Source organism: Dendronephthya gigantea, unplaced genomic scaffold (assembly GCF_004324835.1).
Source record: "Dendronephthya gigantea isolate DGI-Jeju-01 unplaced genomic scaffold, DenGig_1.0 000104F, whole genome shotgun sequence".
Classification (NCBI taxonomy): Eukaryota; Metazoa; Cnidaria; class Anthozoa; order Malacalcyonacea; family Nephtheidae; genus Dendronephthya; species Dendronephthya gigantea.
The window spans coordinates 33,199-53,315 of NW_021163114.1; the positions used below are offsets into that span (position 1 = coordinate 33,199).

At 34.4% G+C, this 20,117-nt stretch overlaps 3 protein-coding genes across 3 annotated transcripts in view; 1 reads left to right on the forward strand and 2 right to left on the reverse strand.

Annotated features, from left to right (window-relative positions):
- The first annotated feature begins 5,462 nt into the window (after positions 1-5,462).
- LOC114534647 (hemagglutinin/amebocyte aggregation factor-like) lies at positions 5,463-8,628 on the forward strand. The gene is made up of 5 exons (XM_028556118.1): positions 5,463-5,514; positions 7,212-7,326; positions 7,429-7,599; positions 8,028-8,217; positions 8,479-8,628. Exons 2-5 carry the CDS (start codon positions 7,224-7,226, stop codon positions 8,516-8,518), a joined length of 504 nt encoding a protein of 167 aa, XP_028411919.1. The 5' UTR covers positions 5,463-5,514; positions 7,212-7,223; the 3' UTR covers positions 8,519-8,628.
- A 47-nt stretch (positions 8,629-8,675) lies between these two features.
- LOC114534648 lies at positions 8,676-10,703 on the reverse strand. The gene is made up of 4 exons (XM_028556119.1): positions 10,589-10,703; positions 9,463-9,521; positions 9,247-9,368; positions 8,676-9,131 (listed from the first exon to the last, which is right to left on the reverse strand). The coding sequence occupies exons 1-4, from the start codon at positions 10,676-10,678 to the stop codon at positions 8,899-8,901; spliced, it is 504 nt and encodes a 167-aa protein (XP_028411920.1). The 5' UTR covers positions 10,679-10,703; the 3' UTR covers positions 8,676-8,898.
- A 6,299-nt stretch (positions 10,704-17,002) lies between these two features.
- Positions 17,003-20,117, reverse strand: part of LOC114534646 (neurogenic locus notch homolog protein 2-like) — a 34,397-nt gene continuing 31,282 nt past the window's right edge. Inside the window, exons 17-19 of the mRNA XM_028556116.1 lie at positions 19,750-19,808; positions 18,858-18,979; positions 17,003-17,664 (exon numbers count right to left, since the gene is read on the reverse strand). Coding sequence (XP_028411917.1) covers positions 17,405-17,664; positions 18,858-18,979; positions 19,750-19,808 — 441 coding nt within the window. The 3' untranslated portion in view covers positions 17,003-17,404. The remainder of the gene's footprint in view (positions 17,665-18,857; positions 18,980-19,749; positions 19,809-20,117) is intronic.

Consider the following 20,117-nt stretch of genomic DNA (forward strand, 5'->3'; position numbering starts at 1 on the left):
TTAATGCACTTAATCTGAATTTGATGAATATTGAGCAAAGAAAGTAACGGTTAAGTACTTTTAAGTTTTATATTCATGATCATATAAAATAATGAACATATATAGGCTTAATTGTATTTAAGATTGACGTGTAATCAGATTATGTTGAATGGGAAAGCATATAAATAAAAGTATAAGAGTATAAAATTTGCTGTAAAAATTGCTGTCTATGTTATTTAAATTTTTTATGTCCCATGCATTTTTGCCATTAGAATAATATGTCCCGATGAATTCCTGGCATAAAGTTCGCAACTATACCTAGCTATGAAACAAGTGTTCCTTCCGGAGCGATATTTTTCCATAAACGGCTGCAATCCAACAGCATAATTTATGTTACTTGCTGTTCAGGTGTTGTAGAAATTAAGCCTAAATTTAAAATCGGTAAATATATCGTATACGTTATCCAGAACAGTTCGTTTTGATACTGATATTCTGACTGTTGTTCTAATGTTAAAATTATTTTGATCATCAACAAGGTAATTCATTAGCTCTTATTGATACGATACAGTTACAAACAGCTGTTATTGATAGGATACAAACAGTTGAGTAACGCCTTTACTTTTCCATTAAATATTAGGTGGAAATCAACGACTACGCTTCTTGGGCTATAGAATTTAGAAAGTTAAAATAAAAAAATGATGAAATATTATCAACAATTCAATTTAGTGGTTCGCAATTTGGTGTTAATATGACTTCATACGAAAACTGCACGACATGCACGAATTACGATTAACTGATATGTTTATAAACTATATGGGTAAATTCAAATAGAATTTATAGGTTTTTCAACTCATCGCAACTGTTGTACAGGTTTTAGCATCAACGAGAATGAACAAATATGCAGGAATGTTATTTGTAAAGAATTTGGAGTACAGAAATTCTAACAATAGGCAATTTCAATAATTCTCGTATCTTATATGAGACACTACAGGGTGTTTCAAAAAAGCTGGTTTTCAATTACTGGTAATCGTCGTGAAAAGTGTTAGAATTAATATTGGTGTTGTTTGCAATGAAGAATAACGATTTATACAGAGAAATTTCTTGGAAAACTACTCTTAATATAGCTACATGAGTATCTATGTTCTTTAAATCAATTTTCAGAGTGAAATTCCAAGAAGAAATAACGAAATAACGATATGTATATAAAATGAAATACATAATACAATATAATATATATATCCAATAGATAAATAATAACTCGCCCTATAGGCTCGTTTTCCCATTGATTATTTGTCGTTCTGCCAAACTCCCAGGCACGCGTGTCTCTATAATTAACTGTATAGAAACAAGAAAAATGTTTTTTAGTCTTAAATAATGTAAAATATATCTATAGTAACCTGACTGCTCACTTATCCCTTGTCAAATTAACTATATGCATAACTTTAAACAGGACTCAAATGTTCATCCACACATCGCGCATTACTTGACTTTCAGCGTACCACGCGAATAAAAAAAAATGCAGGAATGTTATTTGTAAAGAAATTGGAGTGCAGAAATTCTAACAATAGGCAATTTCAGTAAGGTTGAAACGTTAAGTAATGGTTCAAGAGGAGCCTTTACTTTTTCAGAAAATATTAGGTGGAAATCAATGACTACGCTTCCTGGGCAATAGAATTGAGAAAGTTAGAATAAAAAAATAAAGAAATATTATCAACAATTTAATTTTGTGGTTCGCAATTTGGTGTTAATATGACTTCATACGAAAACTGCACGACATGCACGAATTACGATTAACTGATATGTTTATAACCAATATGCGTAAATTCAAACAGAATTTGTAGGTTTTTCGACTCATCGCAACTGTTATAAAAGTTTTAGCGTCAACGAGAATGAACAAATATGCATGCAGGAATGTTATTTGTTAAGAAATTGGGGTACATAAATTCTAACAATAGGCAATTTCAATAATTCTGTTATCTTATATGAGACACTACAGGGTGTATAAAAAAAGCTGGTTTTCAATAACTGGTAATTGTCTTGAACAGTGTTAGAATTAATATTGCTGTTGTTTGCAATGAAGAATAACGATTTAGCTATACAGAGAAATTTCTTGGAAAACTACTCTTAATATATAGCTACAGTGAATATCCACTTTCTTTAAATCAATTTTCAGAGCGAAATTCCAAGAAGAAATAACGAAATAACGAAATAACGATATGTATATGAAATATAATATATAATACAATATAATATATATCCAAGAAATAAATAATAACTCGCCCTATAGGCTCGTTTTCCCATTAATTATTTGTCGTTCTGCCAAACTCTTAGGCACGCGTGTTTCTATATATAATTAACTGTATAGAAACAAGGAAAATGTTTTCTAGTCTTAAATAATGTATGATAAATGTATAGTAACCTGACTGCTCACTTATCCCTTGTCAAATTAACTATATGCTTACATTTAAACAGGACTCAAATGTTCATCCACACATCGCGCATTACTTGACTTTCAGCGTCACCACGCGAATAAAAAAATATGCAGGAATGTTATTTGTAAAGAAATTGGAATGCAGAAATTCTAACAATAGGCAATTTCAGTAAGGTTGAAACGTTGAGTAACGGTCCAAGAGGAGCCTTTACTTTTCCAGAAAATATTAGGTGGAAATCAACGACTACGTTTCTTGGGCTATAGAATTGAGAAAGTTAGAATAAAAAAATAATGAAATATTATCAACAATTCAATTTTGTGGTTCGCAATTTGGTGTTAATATGACTTCATACGAAAACTGCACGACATGCACGAATTACGATTAACTAATATGTTTATAACCTATACGGAAATTCAAACAGAATTTATAGGTTCTTTAACTCATCGCAACTGTTATAGAAGTTTTAGCGTCAACGAGAATGAACAAATATATGCAGGAATGTTGAATTTGTAAAGAATTTGGAGTACAGGGTGTATCAAAAAAAAACGCAACCACTTAATATTCATGAATATCCTCTTTGTTCTACAACACAAAAGACGTTTGGCCCCTGGAATGCGAGAAAGCTTGTAATCATATTCTAGCGGCACAATCGTCGGTAAACAAAGTCGGGTGCGTAAACCAACGAGCTGAATTGAAAGTATTTAACGAGTAAAATGTTATTTACAATTTATTTTACAAGGTCGACAGTTAGCATTCAAGTTATCATGCACGACAATAAAAACTCGTTGTTCGGTTGTTAGCTACACCATTATTAGTTTAGCTGATTTGACCATTAGCAGTTGAACTGTACGATTAGAAGCCATTTTAAAATCCCAGGGGCATAAAATCTATTGAGCTTATAAACAATATGAATTTTAGAATATTAAGTGGTTGCGTTTTTTTTTATACACCCTGTACAGAAATTCTAACAATAGGCAATTTCAATAATTCTCGTATCTTATATGAGACCAGAGTTGGTAGATATGCAAATATTTGAGGCCAAATTGTCATTAGTGCTATCAAGAAAACAAAGAAAACAAAAGGCAAAGACAAAGAAAACAAAGAACTAGTGTGATGTTGTTTGGCCTCATATATGCAGCTATCTACCAACCCTGTATGAGATACTACAGGGTGTTTCAAAAAAGGCTGGTTTTTAATTACTGGTAATCGGCGTGAAAAGTGTTAGAATTAATATTGTTGTTGCTTGCAATGAAGAATAATGATTTATACAGAGAAATTTCTTGGAAAACTACTCTTAATATAGCTACATCAATATCCACTTTCTTTAAATCAATTTTCAGAGCGAAATTCCAAGAAGAAATAACGAAATAACGATATGTATATGAAATATAATATATAATACAATATAATATATATCCAAGATATAAATAATAACTCGCCCTATAGGCTCGTTTTCCATTGATTATTTCTCGTTCTGCCAAACTCCCACGCACGCGTGTTACTACATATATATATATATATATATATATATATATATATATATATATATATATATATATATATATATATATATATATATATATAAATATATATATATATATATATATATATATATATATATATATATATATACACCCGTTTGCAAAAACGTTGGCCGCAGATAGATATATAGATAGATACCCAAAATCTAATTAGAATTGCATATGTTGTGTAATATGATTGAAATCCAATGCAAATGTAATCATATGCAATTCTATAATTAGACTTCAAGTATCTATCTATCTATCTATCTTGGGCCAACGTTTTGGCAAACGGGTGTATATATATATATATATATATATATATATATATATATATATATATATATATATATATATATAAACTTAAACAGAACTCAAATGTTATTCCACACGCCGCATTAGTACGACGAAAATTGGAAAAATGTTATTTGTTATCAGAATGTTATTTGTAAAGAAATTGAAGTACAGGAATTCTAACAATAGGCAATTTCAATAATTCTGGTATCTTATATGAGACACTACTGGGTGTATAAAAAAATGCTGGATTTCATTTAGTTGTAATTGTCGTGAACAGCATTGGAATATTGCTATTGTTTGCAGTGAACAATGAATCGTATTCTAGCGGCAATATTGTCATAAGCCTATACTATAGTTAACATTAATCAACGATAGTTAGCGATGCATTGTTGATGGCCAATGACAAAGAAACTTACAAATTAACGAAGAAATTTATTCTCCACTGGTCACCGACAATATCTATCTATCTTGGGCCAACGCTTTTGCAAACGGGTGTATATATATATATATATATATATATATATATATATATATATAATATATATATATATATATATATAAACTTAAACAGAACTCAAATGTTATTCCACACGCCGCATTAGTACGACGAAAATTGGAAAAATGTTATTTGTTATCAGAATGTTATTTGTAAAGAAATTGAAGTACAGGAATTCTAACAATAGGCAATTTCAATAATTCTGGTATCTTATATGAGACACTACAGGGTGTATAAAAAAATGCTGGATTTCATTTAGTTGTAATTGTCGTGAACAGCATTGGAATATTGCTATTGTTTGCAGTGAACAATGAATCGTATTCTAGCGGCAATATTGTCATAAGCCTATACTATAGTTTACATTAATCAACGATAGTTAGCGATGCATTGTTGATGGCCAATGACAAAGAAACTTACAAATTAACGAAGAAATTTATTCTCCACTGGTCACCGACAATATCTTTCTCCGACAGCATGTGCATGTCCTATGACAAACTGTCCGTTAAATAAAGTCGGTTGCAAAACGTGAAGATTTATTAACCAGAGAGCTATTTTGTTTTAAGAACAATATGAATTTTAAAATATTACATTTCTAGAAAAAATAACACACCAGTTTTCCACAAACATTGTTTCATTGTTTTAATTGTTCATGGTAATTAAAACGAACATATACCTGCATTTACACCTGTATGGGAACGTATATAATTATATCAGAACTTATCAGAGTAGTGCCATTACAGTTCTGACAGAGAGTGCGACAGTTAGAGAAACACCAAAGACGATCGAACTCGTAAGTCATTTTTAGTTTTGATCTTGAAATAAGAAATAGAATGCTCATTTAGTTAGTTAGTTTGAAACATATTAAACTTTGTGTTTTCAAAATATCGTATCGCGTTTGCGTGCGCGCGTATCTTTATTTAGAGGTTTAGGGCAAACCGTTTAACGTTAGCGGTTTGACGTTGCCGTTGTTGGAAATTTGACAGCTAGTTAGAAGTCATTTACCTATATCTTATGTGTACGATTCTAATTTTGCATCCAGTTAACAGTTTCGCTGTTAAGTCAAATGTCGTTTACACCTGGGTTGAAAAGAAACTCCATTTTAATAAGCGACCATCGAACTACGATAACGTACATTAAAGAAAATCGGTAAACCTCATTGAAAAAATGCTCGAAAATTACCACAAAGAAAATTTGGATAGATCCAATAGGTGTACTAGGAGTGTGTATAGTGTATATATATACGTGAACACTATTGCAGTGACAAAATGCTGAGGTAAATGAGCTACGTGAAAATACATGCATCTTCAGCGGCTGCATGCAAGACACCACGTGAACCGCGGCAAGCGGCAAAATTTCAACGTCAAGAGAACTAAAGCTCTCTTACGCGGGAAAGACTCTAGTCCTAACATTAAACCAAAGATATAAAATTAATATTATTAAATTCAAAATCATTTCTATACAATCGTTATCCATGTTTATTTTATAGCTATGTCCCAGTATTTGAACGAATTATATTGCCCCGGAACTTAAAGTTATAAGATAAGCATTGTCTTTGAGTTATACTCCAGCCATTAAATTCGCTTTGCTTCCGACGGCAAAGCGGCTTTTGCCTGCAAATGCGTCCGTGCCGGGCCACAAGTGATGACCAGGAATGAATAACCGCCTTGACGCGAAGTCAATAATAAAATCAAACCTAAATTTGATGCACTATAACACTAAAGACGATAAGATCTATCAATTTTCGGTTACGAATTACGATGACATTTTTACATCTAAAAACACACATCGAATAGGGAACTGATATGCACATGCAACATGCCGGAGAAATGAAGGCCAAACGTTTTATAGCACGAAAAACGATCCCTTAAGTTGAGTATAATTATATTGACTTGTTTTCTTTGAGTATCCGAAGATTTTTATTATGAACGTTGTAAACAATATTGGCAGCATTCTAAATCAACAGTGTTTGTTGATTTCCCCCGGGAACTTTCAAGCCTTTTTATTCGTAAACCAGAGAAAATAGAAAGCAAACTACACAGAAAACAGGCCCTTCAAACTAAAAGAAATTTTGAACTAAACAGAAAACAGGCCCTCCAAAATAAGAGAAATTTTATATCCCCTCCTTGAGGCTTGATGATGAGTCCCTTGACTGATTCCTACTTTAATTGTCATTAATTTTGTTGCATATATATATGGTTGCAAAAACGTTGGCCGCAGATAGATAGATAGATAGATAGATACTCGAAGTCTAATTATAGAATTGCATATGATTACATTTGCATGGGATTTCAATCATATTACACAACAACAAAATTAATTGTGGTCTTTCGTTACCTTTGATGGATTTCTCACATGCCCTATTCGAGTAAATAAAACTGAATCAAGAAAGAATTGCCGGATCGAGCCTACAATTTGAAGTGATTTGCATTTACGCAAATGCTGGTAAGAAATTTCGCTGCTTTATTTATTTCTATATATTTTATGCAGCACGTGAACACCATGAAGACAGTGATTCTGGCGTTCTGTTTGCTACTTGTTAATGCAATGAATATTATGGCTTGGACACGTTTTGATGCTCCATGGTCCTTTCAATGTGGACGCCGTATGTTAACTGCTTTTTTTTGCTCTGTTTAATGAGAAATTAAGTTAGGAAAATGAGGTGCGATGGTTAACAATTTGACTATGACTTCTTTTCAATGTGTAGGTGCATCTATTAGTCACATCAGCAGTTTCCATAGCAACCATCATGAAGATCGGTCGTGGATTTTTCACTGCAGACGTAACGCAAAAATTACGAATAGATGCGGCTGGACTGGATTCGTCAATTGGTTTGATCGCCAAATATTATTCCAATGTCCAAATGGAGTCATCACAGGTAACTTAACGTCCAAGGCCCGTTTACACTAGATGTGAACGAGTGAATCAGAGTATTCGTAACTTATTACTCGTTCACGTCTAAAAAAATAAGAAAATCGTACATATAAAATCGCAGGAAAATCGCAAATGTACACGGTCCTGTACCCAGAGGATTAATAATGGTCGGGATCGTCGTCTAAATGTGCATAAATCTCCGGTCGCAATATGAAACTAGATGAAAACGCATCTCGGACACTTTCATTTAGTTAGTGACTTAATTTGCATTAACCACTGAGTGATTCCACCCTTTTCAGATGGGATCTTAATTTTCAAACATCCTAATTTTCTGTTATTATATGAGGTTATATGGGTAGATTAATGTTTTGATTGTTTTCTGCCTTCTTAGCAGTAATTTGAGGTCTGATTATTTTATATAATTTTTATCAGGTGTACGTTCTTACCACAGTAATCATCATGAAGACAGACGATTTAGATTCAGATGTTGTCGTACAAGACGACATAATCGTGATTGTACCTGGACTCCCTTCCAAAATTACTGGGATGGTAAAATGAATTTTAATGTGGCGAGATACAAATTTCTTGTTGGCGTACAAAGCATTCACGACAATAGAAGAGAGTAAGTTTGTAATATCAACGGCCAGAAAATTTGGACATAGTTCATAGTTCTGCAAACGAATTATATTTGAACAGATATGCAAATTTGCTACGGCAATCTGCATATTCCATATCCGCAATTTCTGGCCATAGCTATTGTTCCTTTGTGTCATCTCTAAAGTATTCTTAATAGCAATATCGGTATTTAGTGGAACAAATAACTTAGTCAAACATTGTATAACATTATCTTTAATTTAATCCAGTACCTTTGGCATTTTACTAGGGACAGAAGATGGAAATTCCTCGTCTGTAGAAAAAATTAAATTGACTTTGCTAATCAGTACATTGAATGTAATACATTCTTTACTGCGTTATGTAGAACATGTCATTGATAGATGTAATGAACTCTTGCATGCCCTTAGTAGAGCATATTAAAAGATACAAAACTATTTATTTCGTCTCGTATAATTTTCAGTTTCGGTGTCAATAACAAGCGTTCGTGCTTCGTTCGGCAGCTAAAAAGCGTAAAGTGTTGTGGCATAGTTATATTATTCCCCTTTTAATATAGTTTACTTATACGTGCTTCATACATATAGATAAATCAGAATACATGTGCCGGAAACAAGTTACAATGACGTTATACAAATATAATAGATTAAAAAATTGCTGCTAAAGTCTGAACATAAGTTGAAAGTTCGGCATATCACTTTTCGTCTTTAGCCTCATCGCCAAATAACTTCAAAGGTACTTCTTCGCCTTTGGCTGCTCTATCCTTTGTCAGTTTTTTTACCTTGTTCGTCCTCTGTCGTCTGACGCGAAACAATACGACGAGAACGATTATGACAACAAGGACAACAATCACAACGATAATGACGACGACGAGAACCCTCTTGTTTGTTGGGCCATCTTTGTCGTCGTCAGCGTCAGATTCACTTTCTGAAAAATGGTAGGGATAAAGGTGGCTGTATGATGTTTATAGGTTGTCTGCAACGTGTGGTTAGGCAGTAAGCCAAAAATTAACACGTGCATGTTTGTATGAACTAGGCCTTACCATTCATCTCAAACGTCATATTGCCAAGTTGACCAGTGCTTGCCGCTTTGTGTAACGGTTCAAGAGGAGCTTCTGATTTTCCCGAAAATATCAGCTGAAAATCTACAACTACGCTCCCAGGTCTAGGATTAAGAAATTAACATACAGTTCGTTTCAACAATAAATACCCCAGAGCAGTGTGATTTGGGAATGAACAGAGAATATGAATTAGCATACCTGAAACCTTTCACGATTACGTAGCTGAAGTGATGTACTTTTTTGTAAATTTTTCTTATCTGTTCAATATAAAAATATAGTAAAACAAAAATGAAAAATGTTTCCAAGTTGAAAAGTAAACTTATATCGCATCAGTTCAAAGCACTATCAAGGGAATACGTAAGTTTGTATATACGTATTTGTGTATTTTCTTGAAATGGACCCTTTCGATAATTACGTCACTATGTTTTAAATTTAGAATAATTTTAAATTTGAGATGGATTTTAAGTTTTACTCGCACGAGCCACGTGCAATGATACAAAACATTGTTCTTCAACACATGCAGGAAAAATAATTTTTAACTCTGACCAATAAATGTGGAAATAAGCCGTAAACTTAAAACGAGGCCACCTGGCCACGACCAGGAACCTCGTTCTCGAGTAGTGGCTAATTTCCCCACTTATTTGTCAAAATGAAAAATTTTTTTCACGCATGTGTTGAAGAATGATGTTTCGCACCTTTACACCTGGCTCATAAGAGTAAACTTAAAGTCTATCTCTGTTAAGGTGGTTTTAAATTTAAAACGATAATGCTCTGACGTAATGATTCATTAAAGGGCCATTAAATACGCAATTCTTTCAACCAACAGAGAGAAGGTCCCGGCAGTTATTTGTAACGTATCGGCGCTATTTTCGTTTTTTTTGAGCGGGCAACATTTTTTTCAAGGTTTCATATCTTTCAAAAAATTTGCACTGTGGTTCACAAAGTAAAGGCCCATTTACACTACGCGATTTGTCGTATACGACTCGTACCCTGGCGTATGTGAACGTATAAACACACGTACAAACGTGACACTTTAAGTTCCAATCTGAACAATATGAATGAAGATTGTGGCATATAGGCCCTCTTTTGCATCCGTCAGAATGATAATTGCATACAACTTATCGTGTAGTCTAAATAGGCCTTAAGATTTCCTCTGCATGCTTTGAGCTTTATCAAAGCACATGCATGCATGGGTTCAATACATTGGTAAACATAGTTTTCCCTGCAATTAATTTTAAAAAGGCAAAAAATCAACCTTGCCACGACAGTTAATGGGATAAAATTTTGAATGCGTAATCATAATTAAATTAATAATTGTGTGTACCTCTATTGTTATTCGTGAGACAAGTTCCCTGTGTAATTTGGATGTATTGACAGTTAAATGCTCGTTCCATTTTTCATCTTTTAATGTCATCTTGGACTCCACATGTATACTATCTCTTCCTATTTGTTCATGTAAGAAACAAAAAAAGATGGTAAAATTCTTTGCCTGTGTAAAATCATACAGGAATATCACATGCACCAGTAGCTAGATCAACAAAGGTCACGACACAAATAAAAAATTAATGCATAAATACCTTTCATATTTTTTAGTTCACAAGATTTCCCATCTCCCTTGAACAATGGGGACATCTTTCACATGTGAATCCCTCCGAATTCAATGCCGTTAAACATTTGAGTCCCGGAAAACAGGGCAGTTGTCTGCATGGATCTGGACGCGTTTCACACTGTTTACCTTTGTATGGTTCCTCACAGTGGCAAATGTAGTCAGATTTTCCAAGAGGATAAGTGATATCCTGCTTTTTGTAACATTTACCATTGTGTTCGCATGGACATGGCATGGCTTTCACGTCGAGAATTAAAACATTTTGGGCGCCCTTTTTATTTTCAACAAGTATATGAACTGTCGAATGACTCCTTAGATCAGATATTGTAAGCAACCCTTTTTCAGTGATTCGAGCATTGGCTACGGTGCGGTTAGAAATTAAAGCAAAAATGAGACCCTCGCCGTCCGGATCATGCGCTTCAATCTGAATTTTAAAATCCATATTCAAGATCCCATACAGCGAGTTGGGAGTTCTTATCACAGGGGGTTTATTTTCTATACAGAAGAAAAATGCAACAAAATTAATGAATTTCAAAAAAATCAAAATTGGTAAACAAAAAAATATTGACTTCATATTTGTGGCAGCAAAAAAGAAGCAAACTTCATTGCCACTTTACCCGTGCAATTTATTTTTCCATCTCCAAAAAATCCTTTATTGCATTGACAAGAATAAGATCCAATCCTATTGATGCATGTACCGTTCCCATGACATTCAAAAGGTGATTGAATGCATTCATCTATGTCTGAAACGATTATAATTCATTTTAAGACTTTATTTTATCACACGCACAATCTTTGAATAGGCTAAAAAAAAATTAAATGCTATTAAAATTAGTACAACGTAGCTGAAAGCAAAAGTACTTCATGCTTGCTTTTCATGATCTTAAACCTGCATGGGTTTAACTTTAATTTGAACTCCTAACCTTAATAAATCCTCCCACTATTACCCTTAAGAACGTAACAGTACCTTGTTGAAATGAGTGTAATTATTGATCTCACCTGAACAGTCACTTTTACCGTCCCCAGTATAACCTCTCAAGCATTCACACGTGTAACTTCCTATACTATTGGTACAATTTGAATTAGGATCACAAGGAGTTTCTACACATTCATCCACATCTGTACAAATAAAGCAAAAATCTTTCTAAGAATCTTGTACGTATTGTTGCCAATTATAATTATGATTTAGACTTTTCTGCTGTTGTGAACAAAAAAGGTAATAGCACTCTATAAGTTGACCGGGTCTCTCCCTTGCAACCAATCATGTATAAAATCAAAGTCAAAATATGGATTGCTCGAATACATCGTAAAATTGCTTTCGTGAGTGATGTAATTTTTTACCTGAACAGTTTCGTAGACCATCTCCTTTATATCCTCTCACGCATTTGCAGGAAAAGCCTCCGGCAGTGTTCGAACAACGAGCATTGGCATGACAAATATGCGGAGTTTCTATGCATTCATCGATATCTATATATAACAGCTCTATCATACCTTCTGTCTAATGGTATCTGAAACGCGAATTGCTTACCTCTTATACATTGACAAAAAGTCTACCTTAGCTACAATATAAAAAAAAACTTACCTTATCTATAATATAAATAAAAACTAATAAAATATAGTAAACTAAAAATTTTAAAAAATTAACAAAGGCACCGTTGCTAACTATTTTGGTGTATGCCCGTTACTCTATGGAAGCGGAATCAGAGTGAATTTGCACATGGAAATTACTTCAAAAATTGTCATTTTATTACGTAACAGTACGTTGTTGAAACTGAGTATAATTATTGATCTCACCTAAACAGTTACTTTTACCGTCCCCAGTATAACCTCCCAAGCATTTACACGAGAACTTCCCACACTATTGGTACAGTTTGAATTAGGGTCACAAAGAGTTTCTACACATTCATCCACATCTGTACAAATAAAGCAAAATCTCACTAAGAATCTGGTACGTGTTGTAATTATATAGAAAGAAGGAATTTCAACATTTCCAACATAATTATTATTTACATATTTTCCGCTGCTTTTGTGAAGATGCTATTTTCGTAAAACAAATTGAAGAAAAAAGGTAGGTGCTCTATAAGTTGAGCGAGTCTCCTCTAGTGCTCCCCCGGTCCTGGCGGCGTCTTTGCTGGACTGCGTCTTTGGAAATGTTTTGTCCAGTATTTAAGGTAATTGATAGGAAAAAGGGTGTATACAGCTATAAGTCACAGCACAACTTCTCACACTAGAATTCCTTGCTACAGTGCAGGTAACATGCAACCAATCCTATCTAAAATCAACGTATACATATAAATCGCATCGTAAAATGACTTTCATGAGTGATATGATTTTTTTACCTGAACAATTTCGTTGACCATCTCCTTTATATCCTCTCACGCATTTGCAGGAAAAGCTTCCGGCAGTGTTCGAACAACGATATATAATAATATACTAATATTATATAATATATATTATATAATAATAATAAAATAATAATAATGCGGAGTTTTTATGCACTCATCGATATCTATATAACAGAAAGCTCTATCATACTTTTTGCCTAACAGTAACTCACATGTCAGTTACTTAACCCTTCAGTATGAAACGACAAAATGTCTACATTAGTTATATATAAATAAAAACTGATAAAATATTTTTAATTGATCTCTGATAAATTCACTTTAACAAAAACACCGTTGCCAACGATTTCGGTCTTATGTCTGTCATGCTATGCCAGCGGAATTACAGCAAATTTGCATATGGAAATTATGCAGCTTACTAATTGCCAGCTTATTACGCTACAAGCAAATGAGGCGCCAGAAAATAACAGAGATTTTACTTGCTTTGAGAAGAGGCCTATTCTTCGAACCTGAGAAGTATTTATCATTTCGTACTCGCTTTGGCAAAGGCTAATCGTTAGTACATTTTCTACAAATTAAAGATGAATACGAAGGATTTGTCGATTTTTGTGTATAGTATACGCGTGTACAGGGGCTACGCTGGAAGAACCAAGTCCCCAAAAGAAAAGGTAAATTTAGTTTCTTATTACCGAATTTTTAAACTTGGCCATAGATCTTTATGACAGCAACACAATCTGACTTTGCCAAACGTAAAAAGAGACTCTGATTTTATGAATTTCACTGTTTTTTGTTACATTTCATAAAAGTTTGTATTGCAAGTTTGTTTGTGTTCATTAGCGCATCCGCTATCGAACAGCAACGTATCGCAGACTCATTGACCAAAATAGTTAGCCCTGAAACCGCTGTCATCCCACAATGTGCAAATAATTGTTATTTTTGCCAAAATTTATGAAAATATTGCTGTATTTTTTATGTTAAAAGACGTAACGTTTTCAATCTAAGTAACTTCAAATCCAAAGCAAGATAAAAGCAAAATAAGGAGAGATTAGTTTGCTATATATTTAACAATTAGTCGCCGAAGGCGAGGTATTACAAGCCTATATTATATATATGTTTTAGTATAAATTTCAAGATTACAAATAATAATCAACATAGTTTCAAAAAGCTATAGTCACCACCGACTAGTGACTTCAGAGACAGTGAATTTAGACCAATAGTAACCTCGAAGTTTATACTAAATAGCTGTATAAATAATTAATTATAAAGGCTGGATTTTTAAAACTCGGACTGGATTCCTTATAAACGTCCACCCGGGACTGGGTGACAATGCCGAAAAAACTATTGAAAACTTTATACTCCTAATCATTCTTTGATCAACATCCCAATCATATAAGTAAATGCTTATTCCGAGCCGAGCAAATAAATAGGGGTGGGTTCAAAGGGTGCGGTAAATGGCAGAAAACAAGAAACCCAGCAACCTCGTTCCCAGGGCATTTTACTTGATTCGGTTAATTTATGTTTCTTCAAAATATCCGCGAAAGGTGGGTATTTTACCTATATAGTTCCAAAAGGCTCCGGAAACGAGGTTGCATAACTTACAAAAGCGCCAAGCGGCCATGCCAACTTCAATTTCGCATTTGCATTCGGGTATAACTTAAATCTCTGAGCAGAATCTCACGGTGCTCCGCGGCGGTTCAGAAATAGCGAAAAAGAAATTAGAATAATTAACTTTTTTATTGTATGCATGGCAGTCACACTAACATTAATTGTGGGTGAATATTTTTCGGTTCGCGGTGCTCTAGTGAGGCAGATATGTTACCTGTGCAATTATCACTTCCATCTCCTGTGAACCCATATGTGCTTTGACAAACAAAGTATTCATTCTCGTTTACGCACTTTGCTTCTTTGTGACATATTTTTGGATTTTCAACGCGTAGGTCGTTTTCTGGAAATGTACAACGAAAATCAAAATTATACCAACTGATGCTGCTACATGCATGTATTAGCGATATATTTGCATTATACATCTTAAGCTACATTTCGATTAGAATTATTAGACTTGGTCAGATCTAGAGTTATAGAGAATAGTCATGCACTGATGAGAAAGGAATATTCGTGCTTCTCGGAAGTTTAATTTGCATACCTCCGCTAATTTTGGCGCAGATTATTCCACTTCCTGAATATCCACTGGGCAGGGTCCACATTTGAACGCGGCTATCATAACTGTGCACGATACTCTAAGAAAACAGGGATTAGATGCACATTCGTCAAGTTAAAGTCAAAAGTAGGATAGGATGAGGAAATATTGAATAATTCCTTTAATTTCACGTGATTGCGTCGTATGTTAGGGGACTAAAGGGTTCGTTTTCTAAACAAGCAAGCCACAAATTTCACAATTCGTAACTACTGGGCACTTTTTCCGGATTAACATTGGATTAAAACCGAACATACACACGGGTGTCCTGAATTTTCCAAACTCACCGAGTGGACCGAATTAACAAGTGTGTTTTTTAATACAACACTCTAAAATACTTGATCTACAGAGATTTTGTTTCTGATAGGTGATACTTTGTGTCTGATTTTGCTTCTGATATTTCTCGCCCTACGGGCTCATTCTCCCAAACTCCCAAGCGTGTTTCTATAACTGTGTAGAAACAAAGAAAATGTTGTCCATTTCTTAATTGGATGGTCATAAAAATTTACGAAAAATTGACTCGTAAAAGATGCTTTCGGATAGAAAGCATAGATGATGTTATTTACCAGATTGGAGGTCCGTACGTATAGGGAAATATTTCCCAAGGTCTCAAGTACAGCCCAAGGCCGAAGGCCAAGGGATGTTTGTGAGACCGAGGGAAATGTTTCGCTATACGAACGACTAAACTGGTAAATATTAGATTTTTTTTTCTCGCGGTCCGAATTCGTATTTAGCGTTGGCTCTGTGCTTTTAAATCTCGCACGGTCAGATTGCAGGAAACGCTAAAATAGTTATGAATTCGAACTGCAAGGAAAAAATAAAATTATTTATCAACAAATGTATGACACCTATTTGAATTTATTCGTAAATTTCGTTAAAATTATTTTGATTAGGAAAGAACTTATCCTTGAAGGTGAATCTGTTTAAACGCGCCTTTGTGTTGTCAATATACTATATATATAGGTTATCCAGTTCTCAGAATGAACCACATGCAGGGACATGAGCATTTCTGTGACGGCCATATATACAGTCTGATGAATTATATTTCCTCGGAATGAATCACAACACTGTAGTTCAATAACATCCACCAATACAAATCTAGACTTATGAATAGGACTTATCTCAGACACGTTGGAAGTAGGCCATAATGTAGCAACAGTTTACCCGTAGTTCGTCCAATGGTGTGTTCAAACACCGGAAAATGATCCGTAAGGTGTAGCAAAAAATCTGCGCGTTTCCAATAACCCGAACGACCTGAATTTTTCCGACAAAATGCAAAAGGATTGTCAATATGGGGATAACTGTTAAGTACTTTTAGGTTTTCTATCCATATGTTTGTATATAAAAAGAAAGATGAGTAAATAAATTAAAATTAGCTATGTAATTTTGCCACTAGAATTATATGTTCCTATGAATTCCTTTGGTGAAGGTACTCCACCGTTTAAGAAACATTTGGGAGAATGAGTGGTAAATTTATAGATAGTACATGAATGGGCTCTATGAAACGAAGCCTAAAGGCTCTTCTACTAATCACAAACCTCTTCCACTTACTCATATTAAACTGCTTCCATTCATCGCAAAAAAACGCAACCCTATGTAATGAACATATAATTAAAATCAACTGCATTTTCATTGGATGAAACCAATTGCATTTTCTTTAATGTAATTAATTTCTGCAATCAGCTGTGATGATTAAAACCCTAGCCTGCATTGGTCGACGGCCATCGACCCTAGCCTGCATTGGTCGACGGCCATCATTTTCAAAGTCTGAATTAAGGGTATAATATAATGTATATTGTTGCATATATTATTTGGCCCTTTAGTGTATTTTAAATATATGTGCTCATACAAAAGATATATACCAGAATACATGTGCTTACAGTAAGTGCGCAAAAACAGATTAAGTTACATGCAATGATTACGTTTTCCAGTGTCATAGATTAAAAATGGCTCATAAAATCTGAACCTAAATTCAAAGTTCGGCATATTACTCTTCGTCTATGCCCCAGCCTCATCGCCAAATAACTTCAAAGGTACTTCTTCTCCTTGCGCAATTCCTTCTACTTCGCTGTCGGCTCCTTTGGCTTTTGCATCGTTTCTCTGTTTGTTTTCTTTGTTCATTCTCTGTCGTCTGACACGAAACAAGACAACAAGGACGATTATGACAACAAGAGCCACAATCACTACGATAATGACAGTGACGAGAGTCCTTCTGTTAGTCGAGCCATCTTTGTCGTCGTCTGCGTCAGATTCATTAGCTGGAATCATTAAAAACATGAATACACGTTGAAACGCCAATCATGTGTACGTGTAGTCGAACTTCTCAATAAAACGATTCTCCATGGCGTCCCCCGAGCGGACGAAGCCGCTTTTAAAAAGTGCCCATGCGACCGTGACCGGCCTTAAAAACGAAATGCGAAGCGGACGAAATGAAAAATTGCCTCTAAGCCCGTTTTGCATCACGCGAATTTTTCCCTATAATTACTTTTTTCTATAGAAATCGATTGTTTTCTAATTAAGTCAAACACTAATAAATTAGCATAAGCAGGAATAAGTGTTTAGTCTGGCTGCCAGAGAAAAATTGTTGGCATTTGGAAGCATTTTAAACTGCAGAATTGTCGAGTATTTTCACAAACAAATCGGGTTCATCATGCGTTCTGGAAAATCATAAGAGATCTGGACACGAAAACGGTTGTAATATGACGATAATATGAGGACCTAAACTTGTCATGCAACTCAAAAAATGTCAATAAATATGACAGTACTTGTCGTACAATTTTTAAACATCTGGAATCGCTTATTTGCCCATTCAAAACACGTCTTATACACAAATTTGGTGAGAGAATACAGCCTAGTCTCAGGCCTTGTAAGCGCGGGCTGTTATAATTTTGCAGGGAGGGGCAGCCCACGCTAAGAGGCCTAGCAGGCTAGCACAAAATGTTGGGATTTCAAAAATCGTCCCGGATTTTGTCCCTGATGCAAATGTTTTGAGACCAGTACTGCTTGAGAAAAATTTTCTTGCCCTCTATTTTGAATTAAGAATTTGTGCTAGACCTCTCCGCACGTTCAAACCGGTGACGTTACAAGAATGCAAGCTACGCTAAGGAGGACTGGGGAGTAGTCTGGAGAGAATAGCAGAGACAGATGGACAGGTATACGCCGTGAACAAGAAAAATTAAATATGCGCCTCTAATGGCTTTCTCTACGTTGTATCTTTGGTATCATTGGCGGATCTAGGTTTGTGCAGAATAAATTACACAGCTTCATTTTAATTTCAAAACACCTTAATAACAACGCTATTGGTTATAGATTTGAAAATAATATTTTTACATTAAAATCTACCATTGCGATTCGGATTTTAAGCCGAAGTAATTTATTCTGCACACCCCTAGATCCGCCACTGTTTGGTATCGATTATCAATATAAAACAACTCGTGAACGGATCTCATACCATTCATCTCAAATGTCATATTGCCTAATTGACCAGTTTCTGCTTCTTTAAGTAATGGTTCAAGAGGAGCTTTTACTTTTCCAGAAAATATCAGCTGGAAATCAACGACTACGCTTCCTGGGCTATATAGAATTGAGAAAGTAAGAATAACAAATTGATTAAAAAATATCAGTAATTGAACTTTGCGGTGACTAATTTGGTGTTAATATATATGCACAACACGAATTGCGATTAATATTTTGTTACATTTAGCTACTTAAAAAATTTAACATAAATACAAAAGCTGATATCGATACATCCCTATATCCGTGGCATAAGAAGAAACACAACAACAAAATATGTTTTGCGTTAAATTTATTTTGTTAAGCAATTTTCAAAGAACGCATGCAGCTTTAAAGTTTGTTATCTAGATTTATAGAGAAATTCATGACATCCTTTGAGTGAGGGAAGTTATAATCAACTTGGGTTCAATTTACTCTAATCCGGCCAACGGGAAAAAAGTGCTTGTTTAAAAAAAAGTTGAATTTTCGCTAAAATTTGATGTTTAAGCTATTCGTAGCATTTATTTTTGAATGTTATAACTATATAGAGTTCGACTCTGTGAGGGATCCTACTTATGTTCTATATCACTGGGAAGAAGATATTTCTATATTTACAAGCCAGTATATGCTACTTTTTAACAAAAAATAAACTATTCGAGCTTCAATTGAAAGTTTAAATGCATTTTACAATAATTTTTCCACCGATGGAAAAATCAGTTATAATTAATTGGTTCAAAAAGTGCGAGAGGATTTGCTGTTTTTTCTGGAATGTATTTCTGGTAAAGTTCACCTCAGCAATTTTATAGCTGATACAGTACAGGCAAGCGTTGAATTTGTAAGGATCAACGTACCTCATTTTTTTGACAATGAAATAGGCGAACTCGGGAACTTTGATGTAAACTTTTCTAATCTGTTCAAGTTTAAAAAGTGAATATTAAATGTTTACAGAATAGAAAGTAAACAGAATAGCCATTGGCCTTTCGCGTATCCTATCATCAGTCGTTAAGGTAATTTATTATATACCACTTCTCAAAGTTTGGTGTTCGTAGCGTTTCATTGGTCGAGAGCGAATCACGCGAGAGTGACGAAATTTTGATGTCGCCAGCGCGACCTCCTGCAGAGTGGGATAACGTGTTAGCTATCTCATGGGAAATGACAACTTTCATCACGTGTGGCGCACCTGGACGTGCGACCTTTAGACTGTTTATGCATTTGACAT

What these genes read in the sequence shown, in the direction of transcription:
- LOC114534647 (XM_028556118.1), top strand. Translation starts at nt 7,224, where the DNA reads ATGAAGACAGTGATTCTGGCGTTCTGTTTGCTACTTGTTAATGCAATG. An exon ending in TCCAAATGGAGTCATCACAG is followed by an intron (nt 7,600 to 8,027) that starts GTAACTTAACGT and finishes AATTTTTATCAG; the next exon opens with GTGTACGTTCTTACCACAGT. An exon ending in ATTCACGACAATAGAAGAGA is followed by an intron (nt 8,218 to 8,478) that starts GTAAGTTTGTAA and finishes GCATTTTACTAG; the next exon opens with GGACAGAAGATGGAAATTCC.
- LOC114534648 (XM_028556119.1), bottom strand. Translation starts at nt 10,678, where the DNA reads ATGACATTAAAAGATGAAAAATGGAACGAGCATTTAACTGTCAATACA. An exon ending in GTAATCGTGAAAGGTTTCAG is followed by an intron (nt 9,369 to 9,462) that starts GTATGCTAATTC and finishes TCTTAATCCTAG; the next exon opens with ACCTGGGAGCGTAGTTGTAG. An exon ending in TATGACGTTTGAGATGAATG is followed by an intron (nt 9,132 to 9,246) that starts GTAAGGCCTAGT and finishes ACCATTTTTCAG; the next exon opens with AAAGTGAATCTGACGCTGAC.